At 43.6% G+C, this 27,999-nt stretch overlaps 2 protein-coding genes and 2 long non-coding RNA genes across 10 annotated transcripts; all 4 read left to right on the top strand.

Annotated features, from left to right (window-relative positions):
• Positions 1 to 184: 184 nt before the first annotated feature.
• LOC306817617 (uncharacterized protein) lies at positions 185 to 10,230 on the top strand. 7 transcript variants are annotated; one of them, XM_079334656.1, is made up of 6 exons: positions 187 to 830; positions 2,157 to 2,551; positions 2,657 to 3,434; positions 9,032 to 9,195; positions 9,313 to 9,499; positions 9,737 to 10,230. In XM_079334656.1, exons 2-6 carry the CDS (start codon positions 2,198 to 2,200, stop codon positions 10,063 to 10,065), a joined length of 1,812 nt encoding a protein of 603 aa, XP_079190782.1. In that variant the 5' UTR covers positions 187 to 830; positions 2,157 to 2,197; the 3' UTR covers positions 10,066 to 10,230. The 7 variants fall into 7 exon arrangements, with proteins under 7 accessions (XP_079190783.1, XP_079190781.1, XP_079190784.1 ...); XM_079334657.1 differs by having other exon boundaries at positions 185 to 830; positions 2,657 to 3,317; positions 9,032 to 9,499; XM_079334655.1 differs by having other exon boundaries at positions 185 to 830; positions 2,657 to 3,371; positions 9,032 to 9,499.
• On the top strand, positions 3,760 to 4,947 carry LOC306817620. The gene is made up of 3 exons (XR_013778046.1): positions 3,760 to 3,927; positions 4,000 to 4,237; positions 4,511 to 4,947. It is a non-coding gene; the product is annotated as an uncharacterized lncRNA (long non-coding RNA).
• A 10-nt stretch (positions 10,231 to 10,240) lies between the features above and the next one.
• LOC306817621 lies at positions 10,241 to 11,270 on the top strand. The gene is made up of 3 exons (XR_013778047.1): positions 10,241 to 10,409; positions 10,479 to 10,716; positions 10,990 to 11,270. It is a non-coding gene; the product is annotated as an uncharacterized lncRNA (long non-coding RNA).
• Positions 11,271 to 17,719: 6,449 nt separating this feature from the next.
• On the top strand, positions 17,720 to 26,114 carry e2f7 (E2F transcription factor 7). Its single transcript, XM_079334653.1, has 13 exons — positions 17,720 to 18,152; positions 18,733 to 18,832; positions 19,294 to 19,602; positions 20,019 to 20,178; positions 20,358 to 20,597; positions 21,306 to 21,461; positions 21,547 to 21,687; positions 21,786 to 21,941; positions 22,047 to 22,131; positions 23,049 to 23,367; positions 23,831 to 23,954; positions 24,113 to 24,444; positions 25,324 to 26,114. Exons 2-13 carry the CDS (start codon positions 18,734 to 18,736, stop codon positions 25,480 to 25,482), a joined length of 2,280 nt encoding a protein of 759 aa, XP_079190779.1. The 5' UTR covers positions 17,720 to 18,152; position 18,733; the 3' UTR covers positions 25,483 to 26,114.
• The last annotated feature ends 1,885 nt before the right edge of the window (positions 26,115 to 27,999 follow it).

The raw sequence follows: 27,999 nt of genomic DNA, 5'->3' as shown, positions 1-27,999 counted from the left end.
AGGTGCCCACGCCATGAGATGATGTACAAGGCCTTGGAGACCACCTGTGCTGCAGAGGCATTTTATACACGAGCCATACATCATGCTACATCTATCTCAGAGACTGAGGCCAAACAGGTGAAAAAGTACATACATATGCCCACACACATAAGATAATCAATAAAGTGTGATCTTCCTTTATTCTTAGGCTTCTTTATTAACTCACTTTCTGTCATCACGATTTACCCACATACATATTTATTGAAGATATTGAACCTGTGTGGCCCAGAAATGTATTCAAAGACTCGAAAATAATGTCTTTAACATGAGAAATAAAGCTGCAGAAATTAATATTTCATATTATATAAGACATAGGCTACTGAAATGTAACTTGTAGAGAAATCTGTCAGACAAGCACGCCGACCTTCATTTCATCCTATACTGAGCATCTTTCAGCTCATCAAGGGCCCAAAACTGGATTGTTTAATACATAATAATATTATGCCTGCACGCACAAGCACGTACGTACGTACGTCCGTAATTGGAACGTGCTGACGTAGACCAAGGTACCCCTATATAAACCCTGCCAATCAACGTGCTCTTCCCTTTTGCATTTGAGATTGACAGAGATTTACACGAGTTGACCCAGAGCAAAAGTTTTTTTTGGCGGAAGCTAACACATCTTGAGAACAAACTTTACTTTCTCCGTAATTTCTTCGGACAAGTCGATAATTGGATTTTTATCACTTGAAGAAAACATCTGGAGAAAAAAGCAGCGCACTTGAGGATCACCTGCTGACCACAGCACCTGCTGACCGGAGCTAGCTACCTTTCTGACATCTACTGCAGAGGTATGCACTTTAATATTCAATTAATATTGTAAAAAAACAAAAACAAACGTGTATTTTAAGCCTTTACATGTGCTTACCAGTAGAGTATTAACATATTGTATGAAGTTTAAGTTTAAAAGATTGTAAACCGTACTGAGAAAGAAATTTAAAAGTAATACACGGACTTTTCCGGATATTACTACTCTTATACGGAAGATTATCATGAGTTTTCAATTTCTTAGCTCTATTAAATATCCCGGGAAAATGTGGAGAATGTTTTAACAGTGTCTTGGTGATATGAAAAACATTTTAATTTAAATTTAGGGGAAATTCGTCGTCGAAAGTTTGCTTTAAAATGGCGACTGGACACTTTTTCGAACAATTACAAAATATGTCTATTTTTATCACCATGGAGACGGTGAAATGATCCTGAGTGCTGACGTCAGTAGACGCAGAACGTTCAAAATGTAAACAAAGCAGAACAGCTTCCGGTTAGCCAAATGACACCATTTATTCATTTATTTATCTATTTGAGATGTCTGTATGTACTGTAATTAGTGAGAACGAATAATATACACCTGTAAGGACTACAGGATGTCGAATTATTTGAAACTATGATATAACATGAGAAAATAAAGGACACATTCTTCACTAAATATAACCATTGAAGCGGCTCTGTGCTAATACATCCATTTTTATCACAACTGTGCAATTCACCTACATTTATAAGTCTGAATTTATGGAATTATATGAGAAAAGTAATTTCTTGAAAATGAGCAGGCCATCTCATTAAGCATGCTTACCATCTGGATAGCTTTTTGATGCAGTCAAAAGAGGCTAAAGCTAGTTATCAGATAGGCTACTGTCATTCATTGACAATCTCAGAGTGGAAATCAAAATGCTCTGTGGATTTATTTTGTATCCTAAAGAAACATGTTGTAAGCATAGGCATTGTGAAAAATATGCAGGACAGCAGATAACTGAGACAGTCAGTTATAGCTGATATATTATGCACTTATTTATGCACACTGGTTTTTTTATGCACAGCAGCAATGTCTGAGCCTTTTACCAATGTGCATGTATAGTTTATTGGATGACCTCATATAACCTCGGTTATCCAGTTAAAAGTCTAGATGGAAAACCATAAAGTCGTGCTTATTTTCCAGACGTGAGCAGAGATGAGGGAAAATGATCTTAAAGATTCAGCATTTTTTATCTAAACATGAAATTGTGGAGAGTTAGTATGTGCTTGTATATATTTACAGTAAATTAAACATTTGAGTTAGTATGTGCTTGTATATATTTACAGTAACTTAAACATTTGCATGTTCTTTATTTTCAACGTAGGACGCTCTCCTCAAGACGCAGACGACCTCCCTAGACGTGCCATGGATCTCCTGGAGCAGATCCGAGCCCTCGGCGACAACCTCCCCGTCGTCACCCTTGAGGACGAGGGAGTTAAGGTAAGAGAACTTGAGTCCTTCTACCAGCTCCTTTCTGACGACGAGGTAAGTGAAGGTGAGTTGATCTCCCCGCTCTTCTCTGACGATGAGGACTACGATGATAAGGTAAGAGAACTTGAGTCCTTCTACCAGCTCCTTTCTGATGACGATGAGGACGACGAGGTAAGTGAAGGTGAGTTGATCTCCCCACTCTTCTCTGACGATGAGGACTACGATGATAAGGTAAGAGAACTTGAGGCTTTCTACCAGCTCCTTTCTGATGACGATGATGACGACGAGGTAAGTGAAGGTGAGTTGATCTCCCCGCTCTTCTCTGACGATGAGGACTACGATGATAAGGTAAGAGAACTTGAGTCCTTCTACCAGCTCCTTTCTGACGATGAGGAAGACGAGGTAAGTGAAGGTGAGTTGATCTCCCCGCTCTTCTCTGACGATGAGGACTACGATGATAAGGTAAGAGAACTTGAGTCCTTCTACCAGCTCCTTTCTGATGACGATGATGACGACGAGGTAAGTGAAGGTGAGTTGATCTCCCCGCTCTTCTCTGACGATGAGGACTACGATGATAAGGTAAGAGAACTTGAGGCTTTCTACCAGCTCCTTTCTGATGACGATGATGACGACGAGGTAAGTGAAGGTGAGTTGATCTCCCCGCTCTTCTCCGACGATGAGGACTACGATGATAAGGTAAGAGAACTTGAGGCTTTCTACCAGCTCCTTTCTGACGATGAGGACGACGACGACGAGGTAAGTGAAGGTGAGTTGATCTCCCCGCTCTTCTCCGATGATGAGGACTACGATGATAAGGTAAGAGAACTTGAGTCCTTCTACCAGCTCCTTTCTGACGATGATGATGACGACGAGGTAAGTGAAGGTGAGTTGATCTCCGCACTCTTCTCTGACGATGATGACGACGAGGTAAGTGAAGGTGAGTTGATCTCCGCACTCTTCTCTGACGATGATGACGACGAGGTAAGTGAAGGTGAGTTGATCTCCGCACTCTTCTCTGACGATGAGGACGATGATGACGACGAGGTAAGTGAAGGTGAGTTGATCTCCCTGCTCTTCTCTGACGATGAGGACGACGAGGTAAGTGAAGGTGAGTTGATCTCCCTGCTCTTCTCTGACGATGAGGACGATGAGGACGACGAGGTAAGTGAAGGTGAGTTGATCTCCCTGCTCTTCTCTGACGATGAGGACGAGGTAAGTGAGGATGATATCACCCTTCCACTCCTCTCTGATGACGAAGATGAGGTAAGTCTGCTTCTCTCGGACGATGAGGATGAAGACTTACCAGGTGCAGGTAAGTAAGGTAAGTGAGAGGACATAAACACAAATGTCAAAGAGGAAGTGAATCCATGACTTGACTCTTCTGTAAAGAACTTGCAAGAAAGTTATCGCTTCGTGACAGAGGAAGCCCTATGGTCATCCTGTCCAAATATTTATTCTAAGTTATGTCAGTGTGACATTGGTTCCCTAAAAGACGTGTGGTTATGAAAACACTAATAAAGCTTCTTCAAGCCTTTTTATGTTTCCTCTAGAGATTAGACGAGTCTAGTTCGAAGAAGAGAAGACGAGATTGACAGCAGAGGACGACACCCGCCAGAGACGCTTCATCCAGAGACGTGCTGCGTATTCGACACCAACGAGAAAAAGTACGAATAAGAGTCAAAAGTTTTTAAGCCAACGTGTTCAAAAATATTCACGACTCATGTTTTATTCCTCAGGGACTCCTTTTTATGTCGCAAACAATCCTGTGACGTCTTAAGAGTGGATGCGGACCACACGAGGCACAGCGGCAGTCCAGCCTTTTTCCGGGACACGTCCTCCTTATCCTCTCCTTGCAGTGCGTCGAGCGGTTTCCATGACAACAGGTAAAGAAGCTCCTCCTGCCCACCAGATGAGAAGGACGGCCGACCGCAGGACAAACTGGAGCACGATGGGCGACTTTTCATCAAACAACAAGTAAGTAAAGCCTCACTTAGACTGTGGTCGTGTTTAACACTTGTTTCTACGTGTTAGAGAGAACATGTAGCTGCTCCCAGCAGTCATTCGAAATTTACTTATTGTGTCAATATAAAGAACAAAGTCACTGTGAGCAGATGAGTCATTTAAGAGGGATAGTGTATATTTAGATATTTTTCATGTAGTGACTGCATGTTTTTTAGAAATGTGTTACATCATGATAACGTCTTTCAAAAATATTCACAATTTGTTTTTTTCTCGTTTTTTTCTCAGGGACTCGACGCGAGTCTTTGGCGTGTGACTCCTGAGGGAGGAAGTGGACTAGAAGAGCACAGCACCCGGCCGTCACTTCCTGGGACACAACTAAAAATCCAAACGTAAATACTGTACCTACACTGAGACGATATAACATCAATGTATAAGTATGATGAAATACCAGCGTTGGTAACATTTGTACGCCACTGTTCTTTTAGAGACACACACACACACACACACACACACACACACACACACACACACACACACACACACACACACACACACACACACACACACACACACACACACACACACACACACACACACACACACACACACACACACACACACACACACACACACACACACACACACACACACACACACACAAAATCTTGGTCCGCAACTGAACATTTAAACCAAATAAATCTGTTTAATTCTCTCAAAGATAACACTCAGTATTTGTTTTCTTTTGATTCATGAGTCTTACAACTTGATAAATTAACTTCACTGACACGCAGCAGCAGCGAGGATTCTGTGTTTATTGACAATATCCTCACATCTGGTGTGTAGTATGATGCCTTTAAAGTCATGCACCTTTGTGGCTGTGACAGGGAGAGACATGCAGACATGAAGGACAAAGACACCTGTTGGCGTTTGTTTCCACTTCTGAACATGAAAAGTCAGGCTGTCCTCAGTGGGAGCTCTTCTATTTCAGCTGCTGTTCATACGTGTGATAGAGCGTTACGTTCCTGCTCCGTGCTGCACATTGAAGAAGATCACCTGCTCTCACGGATTTCAGCCTTCACAAAAACTATAGAGCAAGTAGTGAAAGGATATAACAAGTTCCTCTTATGGGCATGTAGCCAAGAGCCGTTTCACAGCAACATACAGAAAGGGTAACGAGCTTCAAGTCCTGATATTTGATATAACGCTTACCGTTTGAAAGAGGTCATGGGTGCTTGTAAAGAGCTGTGGAAAGCTCCGCTGGATTTCAGCGAGGGAAAACTGAAGGAGCTGACGATGGAAACAGGTTGTAAAGGTTGTTTCAAGACCTATCAGTGCTGGGAGAGATTTCCAAAGACGCAGTTTAAAACTGATCTGAATATAAATCTCAGTCCTCCCTCATCTGTTGAGTAACTATTAAACTTCAGGGATCAATCTGTCCATTTCCAAAACACAAGTAAATCAAGAAATGTGACATCAGGTGCAATGAAGAGGCCAAAGTATGACAAGCCCCTCCTGCATAAATCACTGTTGGACCCTCTGGCCACAACATATCGAGCATTTCTCCCTTCGTATCACCAAGCTATTTTTTAAACTAAACATTGTTTGTATGTCTCGCTTATCAAATCAAATCATGTCCACATTTAGTAAAGTGCAAGACATGCAGTGGCAGAAGATGCATTCTCTTTGATATCTTCTCAGGTAAAATTTCACACACATAATATTAAACAAACAGAGCCCGAGCACCTTGCAGGAGCCGCTATACAATATAACATCAATATATAAGTATGATGAAATACCAGCTTTGGTAACATTTGGACGCCACTGTTTTAGAGACATGCTACACACACACACACACACACACACACACACACACACACACACACACACACACACACACACACACACACACACACACACACACACACACACACACACACACACACACACACACACACACACACACACACACACACACACACACACACACACACACACACACACACACACACACACACACACACACACACACACACACACACACACACACAAACAAACAAACAAACTCTTGGTCCCCAACTAAAGATTTAAACCAAATAAATCTGTTTAATTCTCTCAAAGATAACACTCAGTATCTGTTTCTCTACCAGACCGAGGAAAGGCATCCTGTGCATTTGTGAACAGCCACATATTTTACCAACTGTCTGGCAGGCATCAGTTGCAAACTCGTAATTGCTCAAAAGATCTTGTCCTGCATTTTAATTGCGTGAGTTATGAGACATGTTGCGCTGCAGCTGTATGTAGATATATGCCTCTAAAAGAAGCACGAGTTGTTGCTTCTCTGCACTGGAGTTGCAGATTGAGGTTATATGTCCTTGACAGCCTGGATTCAGGAACGATGGGCGAAGGACGCAGGAACCTCCAGCAACAAAGACTAAGAGGAAGTCACTTTCCTGAGGGAGAGAAGATGACGTGGAGGTGCCCACGCCATGAGATGATGTACAAGGCCTTGGAGACCACTCTGTACACCTGTGCTGCAGAGGCATTTTATACACGAGCCATACATCATGCTATATCTATCTCAGAGACTGAGGCCAAACTGTGAAAAAGTACATACATATGCCCACACACAAGATAATCAATAAAGTGTGATCTTCCTTTATTCTTAGGCTTCTTTATTAACTCACTTTCTGTCATCACGATTTACCCACATACATATTTATTGAAGATATTGAACCTGTGTGGCCCAGAAATGTATTCAAAGACTTGAAAATAATGTCTTTAACATGAGAAATAAAGCTGCAGGAATTAATATTTAATATTATATAAGACATAGGCTACTGAAATGTAACTTGTAGAGAAATCTGTCAGACAAGGACACTGACCTTCATTTCATCCTATATTGAGCATCTTTCAGCTCATCAAGGGCCCAAAACTGGATTGTTTAATACATAATAATATTATGCCTGCACGCACAAGCACGTACGTACGCACGTACGTCCGTAATTGGAACGTACTGACGTAGACCAAGGTACCCCTATATAAACCCTGCCAATCAACGTGCTCTTCCCTTTTGCATTTGAGATTGACAGAGATTTACACGAGTTGACCCAGAGCAAAAGTTTTTTTTTGGCGGAAGCTAACACATCTTGAGAACAAACTTTACTTTCTCCGTAATTTCTTCGGACAAGTCGATAATTGGATTTTTATCACTTGAAGAAAACATCTGGAGAAAAAAGCGGCGCACTTGAGGATCACCTGCTGACCACAGCACCTGCTGACCGGAGCTAGCTACCTTTCTGACATCTACTGCAGAGGTATGCACTTTAATATTCAATTAATATTGTAAAAAAAACAAACGTGTATTTTAAGCCTTTACATGTGCTTACCAGTAGAGTATTAACATATTGTATGAAGTTTAAGTTTAAAAGATTGTAAACCGTACTGAGAAAGAAATTTAAAAGTAATACACGGACTTTTCCGGATATTACTACTCTTATACGGAAGATTATCATGAGTTTTCAATTTCTTAGCTCTATTAAATATCCCGGGAAAATGTGGAGAATGTTTTAACAGTGTCTTGGTGATATGAAAAACATTTTAATTTAAATTTAGGGGAAATTCGTCGTCGAAAGTTTGCTTTAAAATGGCGACTGGACACTTTTTCGAACAATTACAAAATATGTCTATTTTTATCACCATGGAGACGGTGAAATGCTTCTGAGGAATGACGTCAGTAGACGCAGAACGTTCAAAATGTAAACAAAGCAGAACAGCTTCCGGTTAGCCAAATGACACCATTTATTCATTTATTTATCTATTTGAGATGTCTGTATGTACTGTAATTAGTGAGAACGAATAATATACACCTGTAAGGACTACAGGATGTCGAATTATTTGAAACTATGATATAACATGAGAAAATAAAGGACACATTCTTCACTAAATATAACCATTGAAGCGGCTCTGTGCTAATACATCCATTTTTATCACAACTGTGCAATTCACCTACGTTTATAAGTCTGAATTTATGGAATTATATGAGAAAAGTAATTTCTTGAAAATGAGCAGGCCAGCTCATTAAGCATGCTTACCATCTGGATAGCTTTTTGATGCAGTCAAAAGAGGCTAAAGCTAGTTATCAGATAGGCTACTGTCATTCATTGACAATCTCAGAGTGGAAATCAAAATGCTCTGTGGATTTATTTTGTATCCTGAAGAAACATGTTGTAAGCATAGGCATTGTGAAAAATATGCAGGACAGCAGATAACTGAAACAGTCAGTTATAGCTGATATATTATGCACTTATTTATGCACACTGGTTTTTTTATGCACAGCAGCAATGTCTGAGCCTTTTACCAATGTGCATGTATAGTTTATTGGATGACCTCATATAACCTCGGTTATCCAGTTAAAAGTCTAGATGGAAAACCATAAAGTCGTGCTTATTTTCCAGACGTGAGCAGAGATGAGGGAAAATGATCTTAAAGATTCAGCATTTTTTATCTAAACATGAAATTGTGGAGAGTTCGTATGTGCTTGTATATATTAACAGTGAATTAAACATTTGAGTTAGTATGTGCTTGTATATATTTACAGTAAATTAAACATTTGCATGTTCTTTATTTTCAACGTAGGACGCTCTCCTCAAGACGCAGACGACCTCCCTAGACGTGCCATGGATCTCCTGGAGCAGATCCGAGCCCTCGGCGACAACCTCCCCGTCGTCACCCTTGAGGACGAGGGAGTTAAGGTAAGAGAACTTGAGTCCTTCTACCAGCTCCTTTCTGACGACGAGGTAAGTGAAGGTGAGTTGATCTCCCCGCTCTTCTCTGACGATGAGGACTACGATGATAAGGTAAGAGAACTTGAGTCCTTCTACCAGCTCCTTTCTGACGATGAGGAAGACGAGGTAAGTGAAGGTGAGTTGATCTCCCCGCTCTTCTCTGACGATGAGGACTACGATGATAAGGTAAGAGAACTTGAGTCCTTCTACCAGCTCCTTTCTGATGACGATGAGGACGACGAGGTAAGTGAAGGTGAGTTGATCTCCCCGCTCTTCTCCGACGATGAGGACTACGATGATAAGGTAAGAGAACTTGAGGCTTTCTACCAGCTCCTTTCTGACGATGAGGACGACGACGACGAGGTAAGTGAAGGTGAGTTGATCTCCCCGCTCTTCTCTGACGATGAGGACTACGATGATAAGGTAAGAGAACTTGAGTCCTTCTACCAGCTCCTTTCTGATGACGATGAGGACGACGAGGTAAGTGAAGGTGAGTTGATCTCCCCGCTCTTCTCTGACGATGAGGACTACGATGATAAGGTAAGAGAACTTGAGGCTTTCTACCAGCTCCTTTCTGACGATGAGGACGACGACGACGAGGTAAGTGAAGGTGAGTTGATCTCCCCGCTCTTCTCTGACGATGAGGACTACGATGATAAGGTAAGAGAACTTGAGTCCTTCTACCAGCTTCTTTCTGACGATGATGATGACAACGAGGTAAGTGAAGGTGAGTTGATCTCCCTGCTCTTCTCTGACGATGAGGACAACGAGGTAAGTGAAGGTGAGTTGATCTCCCTGCTCTTCTCTGACGATGAGGACGATGATGACGATGAGGTAAGTGAAGGTGAGTTGATCTCCCTGCTCTTGTCTGACGATGAGGACGACGAGGTAAGTGAAGGTGAGTTGATCTCCCTGCTCTTCTCTGACAGTGAGGATGACGAGGCAAGTGACGATGACATCACCCTTCCACTCCTCTCTGACGACGAAGATGAGGATGAGGTAAGTCTGCTTCTCTCGGACGATGAGGATGAAGACTTACCAGGTGCAGGTAAGTAAGGTAAGTAAGAGGACATAAACACAAATGTCAAAGAGGAAGTGAATCCATGACTTGACTCTTCTGTAAAGAATTTGCAAGAAAGTTATCGCTTCGTGACAGAGGAAGCCCTATGGTCATCCTGTCCAAATATTTATTCTAAGTTATGTCAGTGTGACATTGGTTCCCTAAAAGACGTGTGGTTATGAAAACACTAATAAAGCTTCTTCAAGCCTTTTTATGTTTCCTCTAGAGACTAGACGAGTCTAGTTCGAAGAAGAGAAGACGAGATTGACAGCAGAGGACGACACCCGCCGGAGACGCTTCATCCAGAGACGTGCTGCGTATTCGACACCAACGAGAAAAAGTATGAATAGTCAAAAGTTTTTAAGCCAACGTGTTCAAAAATATTCACGACTCATGCTTTATTCCTCAGGGACTCCTTTTTATGTCGCAAACATTCCTGCGACGTCTTAAGAGTGGATGCGGACCACACGAGGCACAGCGGCAGTCCAGCCTTTTTCCGGGACACGTCCTCCTTATCCTCTCCTTGCAGTGCGTCGAGCGGTTTCCATGACAACAGGTAAAGAAGCTCCTCCTGCCCACCAGATGAGAAGGACGGCCGACCGCAGGACAAACTGGAGCACGATGGGCGACTTTTCATCAAACAACAAGTAAGTAAAGCCTCACTTAGACTGTGGTCGTGTTTAACACTTGTTTCTACGTGTTAGAGAGAACATGTAGCTGCTCCCAGCAGTCATTCGAAATTTACTTATTGTGTCAATATAAAGAACAAAGTCACTGTGAGCAGATGAGTCATTTAAGAGGGATAGTGTATATTTAGATATTTTTCATGTAGTGACTGCATGTTTTTTAGAAATGTGTTACATCATGATAACGTCTTTCAAAAATATTCACAATTTGTTTTTTTCTCGTTTTTTTCTCAGGGACTCGACGCGAGTCTTTGGCGTGTGACTCCTGAGGGAGGAAGTGGACTAGAAGAGCACAGCACCCAGCCGTCACTTCCTGGGACACAACTAAAAATCCAAACGTAAATACTGTACCTACACTTTGACGATATAACATCAATGTATAAGTATGATGAAATACCAGCGTTGGTAACATTTGGACGCCACTGTTCTTTTAAAGACATGCCACACACACACACACACACACACACACACACACACACACACACACACACACACACACACACACACACACACACACACACACACACACACACACACACACACACACACACACACACACACACACACACACACACACACACACACACACACACACACACACACACACACACACACACACACACGGTCCGCAACTGAACATTTAAACCAAATAAATCTGTTTAATTCTCTCAAAGATAACACTCAGTATTTGTTTTCTTTTGATTCATGAGTCTTACAACTTGATAAATTAACTTCACTGACACGCAGCAGCAGCGAGGATTCTGTGTTTATTGACAATATCCTCACATCTGGTGTGTAGTATGATGCCTTTAAAGTCATGCACCTTTGTGGCTGTGACAGGGAGAGACATGCAGACATGAAGGACAAAGACACCTGTTGGCGTTTGTTTCCACTTCTGAACATGAAAAGTCAGGCTGTCCTCAGTGGGAGCTCTTCTATTTCAGCTGCTGTTCATACGTGTGATAGAGCGTTACGTTCCTGCTCCGTGCTGCACATTGAAGAAGATCACCTGCTCTCACGGATTTCAGCCTTCACAAAAACTATAGAGCAAGTAGTGAAAGGATATAACAAGTTCCTCTTATGGGCATGTAGCCAAGAGCCGTTTCACAGCAACATACAGAAAGGGTAACGCGCTTCAAGTCCTGATGGGTGCTTGTAAAGAGCTGTGGAAAGCTCCGCTGGATTTCAGCGAGGGAAAACTGAAGGAGCTGACGATGGAAACAGGTTGTAAAGGTTGTTTCAAGACCTATCAGTGCTGGGAGAGATTTCCAAAGACGCAGTTTAAAACTGATCTGAATATAAATCTCAGTCCTCCCTCATCTGTTGAGTAACTATTAAACTTCAGGGATCAATCTGTCCATTTCCAAAACACAAGTAAATCAAGAAATGTGACATCAGGTGCAATGAAGAGGCCAAAGTATGACAAGCCCCTCCTGCATAAATCACTGTTGGACCCTCTGGCCACAACATATCGAGCATTTCTCCCTTCGTATCACCAAGCTATTTTTTAAACTAAACATTGTTTGTATGTCTCGCTTATCATATCAAATCATGTCCACATTTAGTAAAGTGCAAGACATGCAGTGGCAGAAGATGCATTCTCTTTGATATCTTCTCAGGTAAAATTTCACACACATAATATTAAACAAACAGAGCCCGAGCACCTTGCAGGAGCCGCTGGTGTTTGGTATTCAGCGTGGAGACCCTGCTGAGTAAATGTGTTGAGGAACGGGACCCCGAGCTCATGATCCATTTCACTGCAGCGTGGGGCTGAAATCACCGAGCTCTCAGCTCTCTCCATTATCCACACATCATACATGTGAAGCCTAACAAGCAGCTGGACGGCCGACGCCACGTGCAGTTACACCAAACTGATAGGTGATCGTAGTGCTGGTCGAATCCAAACAACAAATGAAGATATGAAGCGACGTCCTTCTTATGCAAACTGTAGACGGAATATTATGAAGACCTCTCTGATATAAACAGGGGTATTTTACTTCTACACCACCAACATGTGACGACGTGATATATGATGTGATGTATTTCATCTTTCAGTAAAGCAGCCTCTAACCATCCTTCTGTTTCCATCCAAATAGAAAAAGGTTTTCTAAATATACCCAATTCCCCGGTTATAATCATTTACATTTTTTAACTCTGCTGTTTGTTTTTGTACATTTCCAAAGTGCTGACATATTTGACCCTTGATGAGGGCAGCACAGGATACAAACCATCGTACCATAAAACAGGACGAGCAGACAAATGTCATTAAAGACAAATCCTCTCTTTCATATATGTATACAGAAGTGACTGTCTGATTTCTCTATCTCACTTTGAAAGGAAAGATGCATCTGAACTGCATTCATAAAGGTACATTACAAAGACCAGTAACAGCTGTTGGCCTTTGTGAGTTTTGTTACACTCTGACCCAACATACTCTTTAATGTCTTTAACGTCACCCCTTGACCTCCAAGCTCAATGTATGAATGAGATTTTAGAGAAATTATTGTTTTACCTACCAACAGAAACAAGAAGAGTTTACAGAGAGGAGGGGAGGAAAACAATGATTGCACCGTTAAAAATGAAATGAGTAATTGTTAAAAAAAAAAAAACATCTTAAAACTAAGATTAAGTTGCAAGCTCAACTCAAAGCTCTTTCGCACCACAGGTTTACACACATTCACACAGTGATGGTCGAGGCTGCTGTGTATAGTGACCATCAGAAGTAACTAATCTCATTCATACACACTTACGCACCTCCAACAAAGCAGACGGATCTACTTGGGGTTAAATGTTTTGCCCAAGGACACATCGGACATGTGGCTGCAGGAGCTGGAGATCGAACCCTCGACCTTCCAGGTAAGAGATGACCAACTCTACCACAGCCGCCCTGTGACACCTCAAAGGTGAGTTTACAGAACCGCACAAACGTAATATAAGTTCATCCTGAGTTATTTCCCCCACTTTTGTCCATTAAATACTTTAAAGAACAAAAAAAGCAAAATCATTTCAATATCCAAGAGCTCACATTGTACTTAAGTTTCATTTTTGGTGTCAATAGAGATTTAAACTTGTACAATGTCTCATTTGAAGAGTGGGAACTGTCTCTTTATGCTGATTAAACACATTCACAGTCATGAAGAACACGGGTGAATTCAGTACTGAGCAAGCAGAGGAGCACATATCTGTTTGTGTTACGCTGAGCAGGAATTATACAAATGAACTTAGTACTTTAAACATCACGCTGAAATGTGTGCAGCGCTTACTGACTAATCAACAAAACTACTCGTGTCTTTTTTGACAGAACGGTATCTTAGGACTCACAACGCTTCAGCCGGCCAATCAGATCTCATGAACAGCTTATTCAAACGTTTGAGATGTGTGTTTGCAGGAGGAGGAGGGGAGTCACTTTATCCTGTTGTGACCCAAACAGCTTCAGCTGACTCCCTGACGACCTGATCAGGGCGAGTCAGGACCTGCCCGGCTCAGAGCCAAACACAAAGCAGTCCAGCTGACAGGACAGCTCCGTCCTTAACCCACTAAGGAGACATTTGATTTTAAAGCTAAGGCGAAAAGATGTCATTGATTCCAGCTTTTCAAATGTGGTATTTTTTTTAGGCTTCTGTGACAGTTAATTGAACTGCTCTATGCATTGCACATTGAATCAAATCAAAATCAGTCATCCAACCCCCCCTTTACTTCCTGTGTCCCTGACTCACTGCCCCCCCCCCCCCCCCGCTGCTGTTTGCTCAAGGCCAACATAGCTGCGTTAGAAGACAAAAAAAACACCTTTGACCTCCTTTCCCCTCTTTATAGCATGACTCGTCTCTTAACTGCAAACTGAAGCATACTTTATCTTTTAAACAAGGTCTTCTGCTGCATCACAACAAGAATGAAACTATAAGCTTCCAATTTATTTTACCATTCAGACTCAAACTCATTCAGATTAAAAATCTCTTTTACAAGAGAGTGTCCTGGACAAGACAAGCAGCAACACAAGTAACAGAGTTTCAGACCGACAACGAGCAGCCAAGCATCCAAAAGTACATCTTTAGGCAATTAAAAGACACAAATAACAAATCTGAACAGAAAACGTTAGTCAGGGTCATCCACAAATATATCAGAGAGAACATCGACTGCTCTCGGCTTCCAAGTCAGTTAAGTTCCTCTTCAAAACGTCCAACGAGAGAAGTTTCAGCTCTTTTTGTAATTTATTCCAGGTAAAGCAAAGAGCAGCAAAGTTTAATCAGATGAAGAATGTGTGCTGAAACTGATAGTTTTATTTTGTCTACGACAGACCCATCCAAGTGAGGAAGGAAAGGTTCTCAGCCAATCAGGGATCAGTACTTTATGCACATTAAAAATAAAATCATGACTCTCTTATTAATTTTGCATTCCATATTTTTAAAATAATATCTGCCTTTTTACTCTAAGATAATGTAAACCCTGCATGCATAAACTTTAATCAAGGTCTTTTCAGGCTTCCCGTTCATGGTGCAATATTTATGTCCCTGTGACCTTTCACCTTTGATGTGGACGTCTCAGAGGCGTAACGGAGGGATGAAGCGATCCCCCCTCTGTACCGCCTTCGTGGGTTACAGCTGCTTTGCTGGATTTGTAAGACCGGATATGCAGTGACAGCAGGAGAGAGAGCAGCGCTGTGTGTGTCTGCATGTCTGAGTGAGTGTGTATGTGGAGCTCCTGCTTGTTCTCTACAGGTCGAGCTTCTGCAACGCTGTCAAACGATGTGAAGTCACAGACTGGAACACCAATATGACGCCGTTGCAGAACAATATGAACGTTCAATAATGGCGGCATGCAGAGCTTCGTAACAACGCTGTTATTAAACTGCACTCTGAACAGCTGTAGCAGCTACTTACGCTAGCTGCTACAACATGGTACTCGGGAAGCATGTGGGCCTGCATGGGGTTTACTTCTGCAACGCCCCTCACTAAAGTTATGAAAAACACAGAGGGTAAAAAGAGAGCAGGAAAGTTGATAACACTGTTGGGATTTGATCCTGCAGTTTATCAGACACACGGATGAAGAATGCAATTAGCCTAATTAAATGTTTCAAAGCCATTTTCTTGCTAGTGTGCATGAAGCAGGTTTTAAAAGCTTGAGAAGGGAAATTAAAAAAAGAGCAGAGAGAGAGAAACATGTCGAAGGAGAGGAAGAGAGAAAGAGGCAGCAAACGCAGAAGATGCAGACTTAGGATCAGCAGAGTTTTCTGACAAGACTTCGACACGATCTGTCCTGAATTTGAACAATAGAACATTGAGAAAAATGGATAAACACAATACAACTTCATCATCCAAACTTTTCAGCCTGCGCCCCCTAAGATACGATGCTAGAGACTTGGGACCTCCATTCTCCCCGGAGGTGGTTAACATATTTGACATTGTGCACAGCCACACACACACTAGGCATCTCCAAACACTGTCTGCAAAGAACACCACACAATCGCTCAAACACCATCAGATTTTAATAAACATTTTCGAATTAATGGGTAAAATATACAATTTTAAAGCTTTTTCCATTTTTAAAGGTTTTTGGAAAGAATCTCGCGACCCCCCAGGGGTGTTGTGAGATGGTTTAGGGAACCACTGACCCATCTTATTCGTCAAACGGAACCATTAATGTGCCTCATTATTCGATTATTAAATTGCATATAAAGTTATAGCCTATAATTCTATTTTTTTGTGCTCCCCTACCACATTTTCCCCATCTCTGATCACTTCATTTGATGTCTGGTCTGAAGTGATAAAACTATAAAAATGTCTGACCATGAAAAAAATATTATTCAATCATCCAATGGAGAAATAATTTATCACACCAAAAAACTGCTGAGTTTAATTCATATACACACGGGCTACTTGGGTCTATTAAGCCCAGAAGTCGTTTTTGTCCGATATGTTCAGATTCCTCTTCGTAGGTTTATTCTTATAGAAATCACTGCCCTCCACTTCACAAGCTCAGATTTGAACAGCATTTGGCGGCAGACTGTGTATTGAAGACTATTATGCAATGGGCTTGTCCTCAGTCACCCTGTTTGCATTCAGGGCGGGATCCTGTCTGTTAAAAAAAAAAAAAAAAAAGCCAGCACTCGTTCCCACCCACAACTTTTCGCGCTGTCCCCCAGGTGATATTAGCGCCAGTCCTGACGCCCCCCGGCCCCAACCCCCCACCTGTGATTCCCATCTGTCTGCTTGAGCCGCAGAGCTCATTACCTCCCGCAGCAAAGACAAAAGCCACGGTGACTAGGTGAATGATATTAATAGTGGGGTTTTACTATTTGACGCTGCCGGTGTCACTGCGGGAGAAGAAGCCAAACTTTTCAGCTCAAGTCAAAGATCGTCTACAGTAACGATGTGTCACTCGGTTACGATTTGTATTTACATGAGAATAAAAGGAATGTATGACGGTTTAAAAAGGAGTATAAAATCTACATATTGAATGCTACGCTAAACCTGCTTAACAGATACTAATGGACGTTTTAGTAAAATCTGAAAGAAACTACGTTAATGGAAACATCTAATAACTAGAATCATAATCTGTTTTTAATGCTTAGTATATTTGCACAAAGTAAGTGGTATTGTGTCCGATGAATTTGAGTTGGTATTTTGGTGCAAAACATTTAACAAAAGAAACAAAGCATGCACGAAAAAGCACTTTAGTATTTATAACCTGCTGTAGTTGGCATAGGATATTTGAACTTTAACACATGTAGTAGGTTCCATTTCTTAAGTTAGCCTGGTATTCAATACCATTATGCAATATGCTGCCTCAATACGTGTAGTTTAGCCTTTTTCACAAATATTTTAGCGTTTTAATGTGTAACTGCTGCGTAGCAATTTGTTAGTTGTAAAAGATAAACCTCATGTAGTTTCATCTTTAAGTTGCTCCTTTTTATAATTCACAGGTTTGACTCTAAATATCTTTTCGTTCTATGCCCGGGGAATGTTGCAGAGTGAGACCTCTGACTTTTAAAACTCCCCATCAGAAGTGGAAGAGAGCGCGCCCGTTGCCCCGCCAACACTAGTCTTGGGGGCGTGGTCAGAAACACCCCCGCATTGGTGTAAACCGAGGCGCGCACCCGAATGCGATAAGGCTGATTGGCTGTCGCCGAATGACGCTGATAATCCACTGTGCGCTGATTGGCCCGAGTCCTCCAGATGCCCAAGAGCGCCAGAAAACAAGCTTGAGCGGGGTGAAGACTCCCCGGGAACTGACGAGTGTCTCCGAGTATCAGAGAGAGGAGAGCTGTGGAGGAAACAAGCTAAAAGAGTGGCTACCCGCTTATTTTAAAGAGGGAAACTATCCGCTATGATCTGAAGAAACAAGTCAAGACACGACGCCTCATCTTCATCTTTAATTCATTCATTAAACAGCAGGAAAAAAGGTAAATGATTAAGTTTTCTGTCTGCTGTGTCTCCTATTAGATGAGTTATGGTATGCTGGTCAGCTGAGCTAGAAGCTAAGTAGCTAATTAAAGCTAAATTAGCCTTTATTACTTTAATTAAACCGTAATAAACCCTCTTCTTTTACTCAGACTATTTCACACCTTTGTGTTAATATTGACATATTTTAGTGAATTGGTCCTTTTCTGACTTTATAACGTATCGTCACCTCTTACCTTACCATTAGGATTATAACATGTTATAACGTGATGATGTAGTGATAGTTGAAGGTTTTAAGCAGCTGCAGGCTCAGAAGGTTTTGTGTGATCGTGATCAGTGTTGGTGCTTTAAAGGGGAAACATCGTCGTGAACTTTGAGGAGTTAGCTCGCTGAGGAGCTAATTATTAGCTGATGTGCTTTGCGCCAAATTCAGCTGACCACTCGTCAAAAGTTGTCCGCAAGAGGAGCAGCCCTAAATATCCTCAACGTGTCTCCCCTTTCAACCCACAACACACAAGTCATGTTATTAACTTGTGATTAAAGTCATTCACTTTACAGTTTTTCCCCCTTTATTTCTCCAGATGGAAGTTGAATGTCTGGCACTGAGAGACCTCACAAGTCCCAGGAAAAGAAGCGTCACCCTGGAGCTGGAGGAGGATGGTGGCCAAAGTGAACAAAAGGTGAGGAGTGGTCTGAGCAGTGTGGCAGGTTTGATCTGATGCAACAGAGATAGAGAGAGAGAGAGAGAGCATGCGAGCTGCAGAATCAGGTTGATCAGAGAGAGAGAGATGATCAGAGTAAGTAAGTGGTGTGTTATGAGGTTGGAGAGTGTTTTATCAGACAGTGTATTTCGGGTCTTTAAAGCACGATTTTATTTCACAAAGTTGGAAAGGTGGTGAATCTGCGGTGAAGGGAAACGCTCGAGTAAATGCCTCGACATGTTCAAAATCCATGGATGTGTTTGAAAGGTTTTGATTTCTCACTTGACATCGAATCGTTTATGTGAGGGCCCCGATGAAATCCTGGAGCTGTATTTGTCCATAACGGTGGGGCAATATTAGTCCACTAGGGCCGACATGCGAGTGAACTGGGCCTAGTGTGGGTGGGACCTCAGTCAACTGAATTACTGTTTGTGTTGCAGGAAAACATTTGCAGCGACAGGAGGAGATCCACGCCCCTGAAATCTGCAGAGTCCCCGGCCTCTTCTTTCCTGGTCATCCGAAAAGGTGCCACCCCCGACCTGGCCCACGTCACCCCCATCAAACATGGCACGCTGGCCGAGCCGTGGACGCCCACGGCCAACCTCAAGATGCTGATCAGCGCCGCGAGCCCGGACATCCGGGACAGGGAGATGAAGAAGGTGCTGTTCAGGCCCATAGAGAACGAGAAGGAGCAGCCTGCGAGTCCAGAGGCGGTGGTGGAGGATGCAGAGGTTGAAGACTCTTGTCAGGTTTGTGAGATTTTTAGCACTTTCCTGAGAGGCTAAGGACTAAACAGGAACACCAGTAAGGCATTCTTTTTGTCCAAAGTTTGAAAATTAAACGCGTCTCATTTTCAAATTAGATGATCGCTTCTAGTTTTTAAAAGCTGAAATATTAAAATACAGTTACGTCTAAGAGTAAAGGCTTGTGGTATGAAAAATGGCAGCTGGAAGAGCGTGCACTTTGGACATATGATTATTTGGTGCGTCCAACACTTTGAGATTTTCTCATCCTTGAAGGCATGTTAGAGAAGAATTTGAAGTGTATCTGTGCAGGGTGCTGATGCCATGCAGCACCACACGGCCTTCAGCTGCTGATCAATTCCCTGAATTAGAGGTAAAATACACACAAACTGATCGTGCGTCCTCTTCTTTTGCACATCCAGTTTGAGGCCGCGGAGGAAGAGGACGATGCAGACAAAAAGCCGAGCAGGAAGCAGAAGAGTCTGGGTCTGCTGTGCCAGAAGTTTCTGGCCCTGTACCCTGATTACCCTCCACAACACACCCCCATCTGGATCTCACTGGACGAGGTGGCCACCAGTCTCGGTAAGAGCCGGCTTTCTATCCGTGCTGCTATCGATAACCCCTCAAGGAAGGGAGCGAACGACAGAGGCGGCCTCATGGCGATGCGTTTGACGAGTCCAGACTGTAACTGAGACTTGTAAGTGCATATTTTACAAGTTCAGATTGCTAATTTTGTCATGCGTCACACTCCCGGCGGGCAGGAGTGGAGCGGCGGCGGATCTATGACATCGTCAACGTCCTGGAGTCGCTCATGATCGTGGGACGGATAGCCAAGAACAGCTACACCTGGTACGGTCGACAGCGGCTCGAGGCGACGCTGGAGGACCTGCAGCGGAGGGGCCGGCAGCAGGGATACCACCTCCAGATGGAGCTGTCGACGGCGGCCAGGGAGGCGGGACAGGGATGTGAGGATGACGGAGCAGAAGGAGACGCCGGAAATGGTAACCAAAAAAAAAAAAAATGCTACTTTGGCGATGCTGCTAGAAAAAAACATCCAAGTTCTTAAATTCTAACGTTGGTGTTACGAGCAGCTTTCCATGTTCATGTTTTTCCATGTTTTAAATCGCTGTGATAAAGCAGCCGAGGTTTACTGCAGGATAAGACCTTCATTTGAATTCTGCACATGTGAAAACATTTATTGAAGGTGCCACAAAATGAAAATGACAGCCGAACAAAGTCTCCTTTCAGACTCGAGCTCACGGGAGTGAAAACAAGCGTGGTCTCTATGGTGAGGCGACCTCACACACCGTTTCATTAGCAGAGTGTGTGTGTGTGTGTGACAGGATAATAACGGCGCTCAGGACAAAGAGACCACCTTTGTTGTGAAGTAATTGGTTAATGTCTGCTGGTATTGTTGTGGATGGATGAGGGTTCAGTCCTCGGGCGATTTCACGTTAAATAATAGCTACAGAACAACAAACACGTCCGACTCAGAGGTATTAAATGCTATTTAATAAGGCTGTAACATGAAACTCTGTGGTTATAAAAGAGACAACAGATGCATCATAAAGGATGCAACTTATGGAAACATGTTAACTGAAGAAAGACGTGATCGAGGAAGTAATTAGATTCATTTGATTTGACTGAAAAGACGGCCACGATTTGATGCAACATAAAGTGAAGGTGTGACCGTTTCTCTTCCCCTGCAGCCGGAGCCAACAGGAAAGACAAATCTCTGCGCATCATGAGCCAGAAGTTCGTCATGCTGTTCCTCGTGTCCAAAACGCAGACCGTCACTCTGGACACGGCGGCGAAGATCCTCATCGAGGAGAGTCAGGACTCGTCGAGTCACAGCAAGTATAAAAGTAAGAACAAAGCACAGAATAAAGGCAACGTGCCGCTCTGAAAATAGGATTTTATCACATCTCAACCTCTTCTCTGTGTCTGCAGCTAAAGTGCGGCGACTGTACGACATCGCCAACGTGCTGACCAGCCTGAACCTCATAAAGAAGGTCCATGTCCGAGAGGAGAGGGGCAGGAAGCCGGCCTTCAAGTGGCTCGGCCCTGTGGACTTTCAAAACTCTGGGAACGGTAAGAATCAGTGAGGTGATGACGACGTAACGCGTAACGTGTTGGAATTATTGATCTCATGCTAATCATCTCCTAATCCTCTTCTGTGAACCTGGCAGCTGTCGGTCTGCCTGGACTCACACAGCCAATCACGAGGGAGGACATCATAAACCTAAAGATGTCCCGCCACGCTTCATTCAACATCACACCGACCCCTGTGGCCGTCCAGCGGCAGGTCAGCTCGGCGCCCAGCACTCCACGTCGAGAACACACGGGTAAGAGCGACCAAAAGCCTCCTCCATGTCACCAGATGAACTTATCACAGGACGGGACATTTTTAACCTTGCTCGCTCTCGCTCTCTCTCTCTCTCTCTCTGCAGGTCTGTCAAACCAGCCTGTGGATTATTCCATAAAGACTGCAAGCAGCAACGCAGTGCACAGACTGAACTTTGAAAACAGCACAGAGTGAGTTCACACACACACACACGCACGCCGAGGCGTGATGAAACGCACGGTTAAAAGGTTCATTTGGGTTCATTTCGTCAGCGCAGTGCGACAGGAACTGTGTTAGCTTGTATAACGTGCAGCGTTAGCAGCAGCAGTTTGGTGACGTAACTTTTAAACTCCTTTAACAGAGGTTGTGAAAATCTTCAGCATGTTTGTAAAAAGGCCAAAACACAGCGAGCTGTGGCGTTACAGCAGCAGGACATCAAACGCTCGATGTTAGTCACTAAACAATAGAATCTGAAATATAAAGTCAAAAGGCACAAAAACTGTGAAAAATACAAAAACTAGATACATGTATAAATCCAGTCCAACGTAGGATGAATGAAGAGATTCATCCTACGTGTGGCCGAGGCCTGAAGCCACACACACACTTTGTATCCGCATGTTTCGTTAGCACGTTAGCTTAAGACGTCAGGTAGAAGATTTTCCTCACATATAATATTTGACTCTTTTCCAGCGTTGTTTAGCTTCATGCTACGTGCAGCATGAGCTGAGTTTCTGTTCTGTATCAGACGGTGCTTTGGCTCCACAGAGACAAACCTCAAACTCTGTCTGAGTGCTTTCAGAAGGAAGACACAGGTGTGTGTGTGTGTGTGTGTGTGTGTGTGTGTGTGTGTGTGTGTGTGTGTGTGTGTGTGTGTGTGTGTGTGTGTGTTGAAAAGACACAAGTGAAGCTGTCTGGGTAATGACGCATCACAGGAAGTGGTGGCCCACAGGATCAAAGATGGAGTCTCATGGTTAGGAAGTGGCAGATTTAGAACTCGGCATATCAGTAGGAGCATAGCGTGTTTGATCAGTGGCACACTAAAGCAACACGTGTGTGTGTGTGTGTGTTCAAACTCAAGTTTCTCTTTTCGTTTCACGCGTCTCTGCAGGATTCGTCCGAGTGCCGCTCAGCAGACCCCCGCCTCCGTTCTCCCTCCGTCCTCCAGCCACCACACTCTGCTGGCTCCCTCCCTCCACCCAGAACACCTGTTCACAAACTCCGCCCCCCCGCACTGCTTGGCCTACCTGCCCAGCCTGTCCCAGCCCTCCGTGGTCATGCTGTACAGAACGCCGGAGCGGCCCGAAGTTCAGAGGTCGCCTGGCTCGGAGTCTGAGGAGAGGAGGAAGAGAAGGAGGGAGGGAGGGGAAGGAGAGGAGGAGGCGGTGTCAAGAAAGAAGGGAACGTCTGGGTTAGAGGAATGTGACAAGGTAAGCTTTGACTCGCGTTGTGAATTCAACATCATCATGATTCATTTGTTTTCTGCTTCAGTGCGGCTGATGTGCTGCTAAAGATCCTGTTAGTCGTTTAAATTAAAACACGCCGCCTGCTTAGGATCACTCAGTCCTCCTCTAATTAAACACTTAATTTACTTATTTTTTGCACATTAGAGGAAGTGAAAAACCTCGGCAATTAGTCAGGCCACATGATCTTTGTAATTGAACAAGTCTCGTATTTCATGGTCTTTAAGAAAGGTGGATTAAAAACAGCGTAAGCACGAGAACTTTAAATGGCAGACATTGAGTCCAGTGCAGACACGTCAGCCAACAAGCTATAAACAGTCTGCAATGAGAGCTGAGCATCTTAATCACATAGATAAATATTAACTGATTAGTTTGTGTCATTTGATGGACTCAAGTTTTTTTATTCTTTGCGTTTGTTTCATTTTCCCAGTCGAGGGAACGAGCCGAGTCCAGCTCCAGGACTTCTCCCGATGGCCCTGCAGGACTCTGCAGAGAGCAGCCAGTCAACGAGGCGGCCCAGCCGGCACACTACCTCTACGTGCCCAACAATGCAGGTAGATACGCCTCGCTTTCACACCCGCCGAGTTTCTAAAAGTCCTGAACAGGGACCCGAAAAGTTCTGCTGTTCAAAGTCCAGATTGGAGGTGTGGACCATGGAAGATTTTAACTTCACACATTTTTCACTCATGTTCTCTCGATCCGTCTCCTCCAGGTCTGAACGGCTTCAACTTCCTCCTCTCTGCTGGCCAATCATCAGCCGGTCTGGCACTCCCTCCCAGCGGGGTTCCCACCCTGCCTATCCCGTACATCCTGGTGCCCTCCACAGCCCTCCCCCACTACCCCCTGGTTGCCGGCAGTCTCCAGCAGCAGGGCCTCCCTGCCGTCATGTCGCCCGCGCACTTCATGGTTGGGTCGGCGCCGTTCGGCCTCGCGGCTGCTTCAGACGTTGGCAGGTCGTCGGTTCCAACACCGTCCACTCCGGAGCAGAGCCGGGTGTACGGCTCCGCTGCAGGGACCATCAGCATCAACACACCTGAACCACTGGTGAGAATCATCTGTATACTGGAGCTCACGTGCACAGATACCAGACGTTCACCAAGATTAGAAATCTTAGGAACTCCATATTTGGTCATGTCTTCTTTTTGATGGACAAACTCCTACAAACTGTAGAAATTGCACAGCAAGTTTGTGTAACTCTTTGTCTGCGTTTCCTCGCAGCAGCTTTTGTCCAAAATATGACTGAAGATCCGTCGTTACTATAAAGTTTTAGGACTTTTTTTGTTTCATAAAATAATCAAAATAACAGATTGCATAATTATTTTAGCATCTGTTAAGGTTTTTAACCTCGACCAAATTTGTCCTGACGATTTAAAATCATGCTGTCAGGCACTCGTCACGTGCCACCCAGTCCAAGTCAAGTCCCATTTATTTATAAAGAACAATTCAAACCAGCAGCAGCTGATGAAGCGTACAGTCGAAGGAGGCCTTTAAATGGATGCTGAATCGATGCTAAGACAGGACAGATCCGCTGGAGGTTCCTCCTCACTCATTCAGGCACTTTCCTTCGTCACAGCGGTTCACGCTGATTCATCTCCCAGTCGTTGAAAAGGGATTCTGGTTCTTTTCTGTGAAGCCAAACAGACGTCTGCCAGCGTCGCTCCTCAGACAGAGTCGTCTCTAGACGACCTGCTGAATTAACGCAGCATTAATGTTGCCATGGTAACTAAGTAGCTCTTTCTTTTCCACGCGGTTAAAACCAAACGCCCTTACGGCCTGAATTTAAAATGTTGCTTCAAAGCAGCGTGATGCAGGGAAATCTCTCTCAGGAGATGTTTGTATTGTAACATCGTGTTTGGTGTGTGACGCCAATAAAAGTCAAGCATCTGTTCCATTAACACATATTCTCCTTTCTAACCTCCACAGACCCCTCACACTCCAAAGGAAAACACACCGTCTGCTTCCAAGGCTTTCTTCCAGACCCCGGGAACTCTGGGAAGTGTAGTCAGCGCGGTGCCAGCTGCTCGAAAAAGAGGCTCGGCTCAGAGGAGACTGGACGTGGGTCACCCTCCTCCCACCTGTTAAGACGAGCTGTGTTCATCCCCAAAGTGACGAAGAGGGTTTCGAAAACCACCGGTGCTCTGAGAGTTTGCTGAGTCATGACTTCAGGATGTTTTTTCCTTTTTTTTTTTTTAGTGGAGGAGGAGGATTTACTCAGACCTCTCTGTTTTTAAAACCACATTTCAAGCGTCTGAACTCGTCGATGAAAGCGTCCTCCGTGTTCTTGCTCTTCGTGCTAACAGTTCAAAGTGCCTCATGGTTCAATTATGGGACACTCGATTTTCAGAGACGACGACTGGAGCAGTATTGCCAATGTGACAGTGCCCTCCTGTGGTGGGAGTCGGCCACTGCTCTGCTTTTTTATTTTGTACATCAGCCTTAATTAACCCCCCCTCCCCGAACATGAAGAGGCTACCTAACCCCCCCCCCCCATCACTATTTATATTTAGATAATATATGTGGATTACAGGTACTGTAATTAAACCGTTTTTTAGCACTAAGTATTTGACGAGCGTGCGTCTTATATTGAAGTGATCGTGTTAACTTTGCCCCCTTTTTGTTACTGTTGAGGGATAATAGAACATCTATTGGCTGCTGATCACAGCTTCCTCTCAACTTTTAGAAGTCGGAGAGGAGTGGGGGGAAAAAAATAATAATCACTAAAGCCTTAATGTTTACAGCCATCGTGGTATCTCAACGGACAAACAGTTCCTGGACTTTCTTGACGCATTCATTGGCTCAGACGTCACCTGTGCAGCTGAGTGAACGATTCAGAGGTGATGTGACGGGATGATGCTCTCAGGTTCTTCAATATTTGTGACTGCACGTGCGTTTTGTTGAAGTATCATTGTACTGTAAGGATCTTTTTTTTTTTCATCCCTAAAGAGAGAATCTTTATTTTAACCCCTAAATGAACGGATTTTCTTTTCATATTTTGGGGTCGTAAAGTCTGAACGAGTTGCTCCACTTCGCTTGTGAGGAAGAAAAAGGGGCTGCATTAGCTACGACGTAATCCTCAGGAGCTAGTGCACCAGATGATCGCATGTCGAGTAAACATGCTGGTTTTTATTGTTGTAACTTTTCTGACTGAATCGCAGGAAAGTGCAGTGCAGTGAGACGCCTCTCTCCTTAAAGCCACCAGAGTCCACCGCCGTCGTGATTAATCAGTCTAAACGTTTGTGCGTTTATTGTGTCGTACGATAAATTTAGTTTGGATCTGGACGAACTCGAACAAAGTCAAAAGAACTTGAAATAAATATCAGATTACAGGATCGATAAGCACGCCTTTGTGTTCTGTGAGGTTAAATGTGTGCATGTGTCAGTGGAGTGTGGTGGCTTTGAAGAGGTCGACGAGAAGTCTGTTTTTGTTTGCTTATTATAACATGGAGTGTAAGGTATCTGTAAGGTTTCCTCGACCTTGTAAGAAACAGTCTGAGCCTGTCAGCGGCTTACAGAAGGACACACTGATCAGGTGAATTTGCTTGGAGGGGCGGCCCGTTTCCTCGTGGACTTTCTTTCCATCCCCCAAAGTAATACCCTGTGATTAAACATCCTGAACTCCCCTTTTAATTAGTCATGGATTGGGCATGTAGACCGAGGTTATGGCTGGTCCAGTTAGGCCAACGTGCCTTGCTTAAAGGCACCCTGCCGAGAGAGGAGAGTGTTCGACGTCTGGAGGTTTGTTGAAGAGTCCTGCTCATGACCCCTGTAACTTTCCTCTTGACTAAAAACGGTGCTTTTTTTTTTTTTTTTTTACGGGAATCATTCAGGAGCTACGTCACACCAAAGGGTGCACAGATAATCCACTGTGATCAGTGGACACGTCATGTACAGTTTGATGTCTGTAATTATTTTGTACATTGTATTCATACAGTCATTTATATTTTTCACTTGCACAATGTTACTGGGTTTTTTTAAATAATGATTCTTGCGCTGCTAGTTTTAGTAGGCGTGTCGAACTTTTCACAAACACTCTGAGCCGTTCTTTCACTGTACCTCTGTCCACTCTGTAGTTAAAGCCACAAACTGATTCTCTTTTGTACGACTGTCACAAACTTTCATTAAAAATGCTTCATGCTTGTCGGCTGTGTCTTGCGTGAGCTTTTATTTCAAAGTCACATCCTTTAATAAGTCTCAGAACAGGCTGTTTCTGTGTCTGTAGCTTTAAATATGTAAATGAGCTGTGTCTGACCACACCCCCTCTCTGGAAGGGCTCGGGTGTAGGCCAACCCGACAAAATGGCGCCAGTGGTTCCTACGAAAATTTGTCTCTGGGATTTTTGCATTGGATTTTGGATCATTGCAGAACATATTCTCTGTGTCAAACACGCGTTTCTGATGTGTAGCTGTTTTGTTCAGTCGGATAATCTTTACAGATGAACATCATTTATATGAAGTCTGAAGAGTTAATGCAGCCGAGAGAAGTAAAAAGCTAACGTTATGCTATAGCGAACTACACCGCGGTCGGTTTGTAATGACGTCACGACCGTTATGCACAAGATAGCTAAACGTTAGCTTAATAAGTTGTTTATTAACCTAATAT

The sequence above is a fragment of the Symphodus melops genome, assembly GCF_947650265.1.
Source record: "Symphodus melops genome assembly, chromosome: 22".
NCBI lineage: Eukaryota > Metazoa > Chordata > Actinopteri > Labriformes > Labridae > Symphodus > Symphodus melops.
This window is presented reverse-complemented; position numbering and strand designations above follow the sequence as displayed.

Coding starts and splice junctions, on each gene's coding strand:
- e2f7 (XM_079334653.1), top strand. CDS start 18,734: ATGGAAGTTGAATGTCTGGCACTGAGAGACCTCACAAGTCCCAGGAAA. Junction 19,603..20,018: donor AGGTTGAAGACTCTTGTCAG/GTTTGTGAGATT, acceptor TTGCACATCCAG/TTTGAGGCCGCGGAGGAAGA. Junction 20,179..20,357: donor CGAGGTGGCCACCAGTCTCG/GTAAGAGCCGGC, acceptor CCCGGCGGGCAG/GAGTGGAGCGGCGGCGGATC.
- LOC306817617 (XM_079334654.1), top strand. CDS start 2,198: ATGGATCTCCTGGAGCAGATCCGAGCCCTCGGCGACAACCTCCCCGTC. Junction 2,552..2,656: donor ATGACGATGATGACGACGAG/GTAAGTGAAGGT, acceptor TCTGACGATGAG/GAAGACGAGGTAAGTGAAGG. Junction 3,435..9,031: donor GGACGACGAGGTAAGTGAAG/GTGAGTTGATCT, acceptor AGGTAAGTGAAG/GTGAGTTGATCTCCCCGCTC.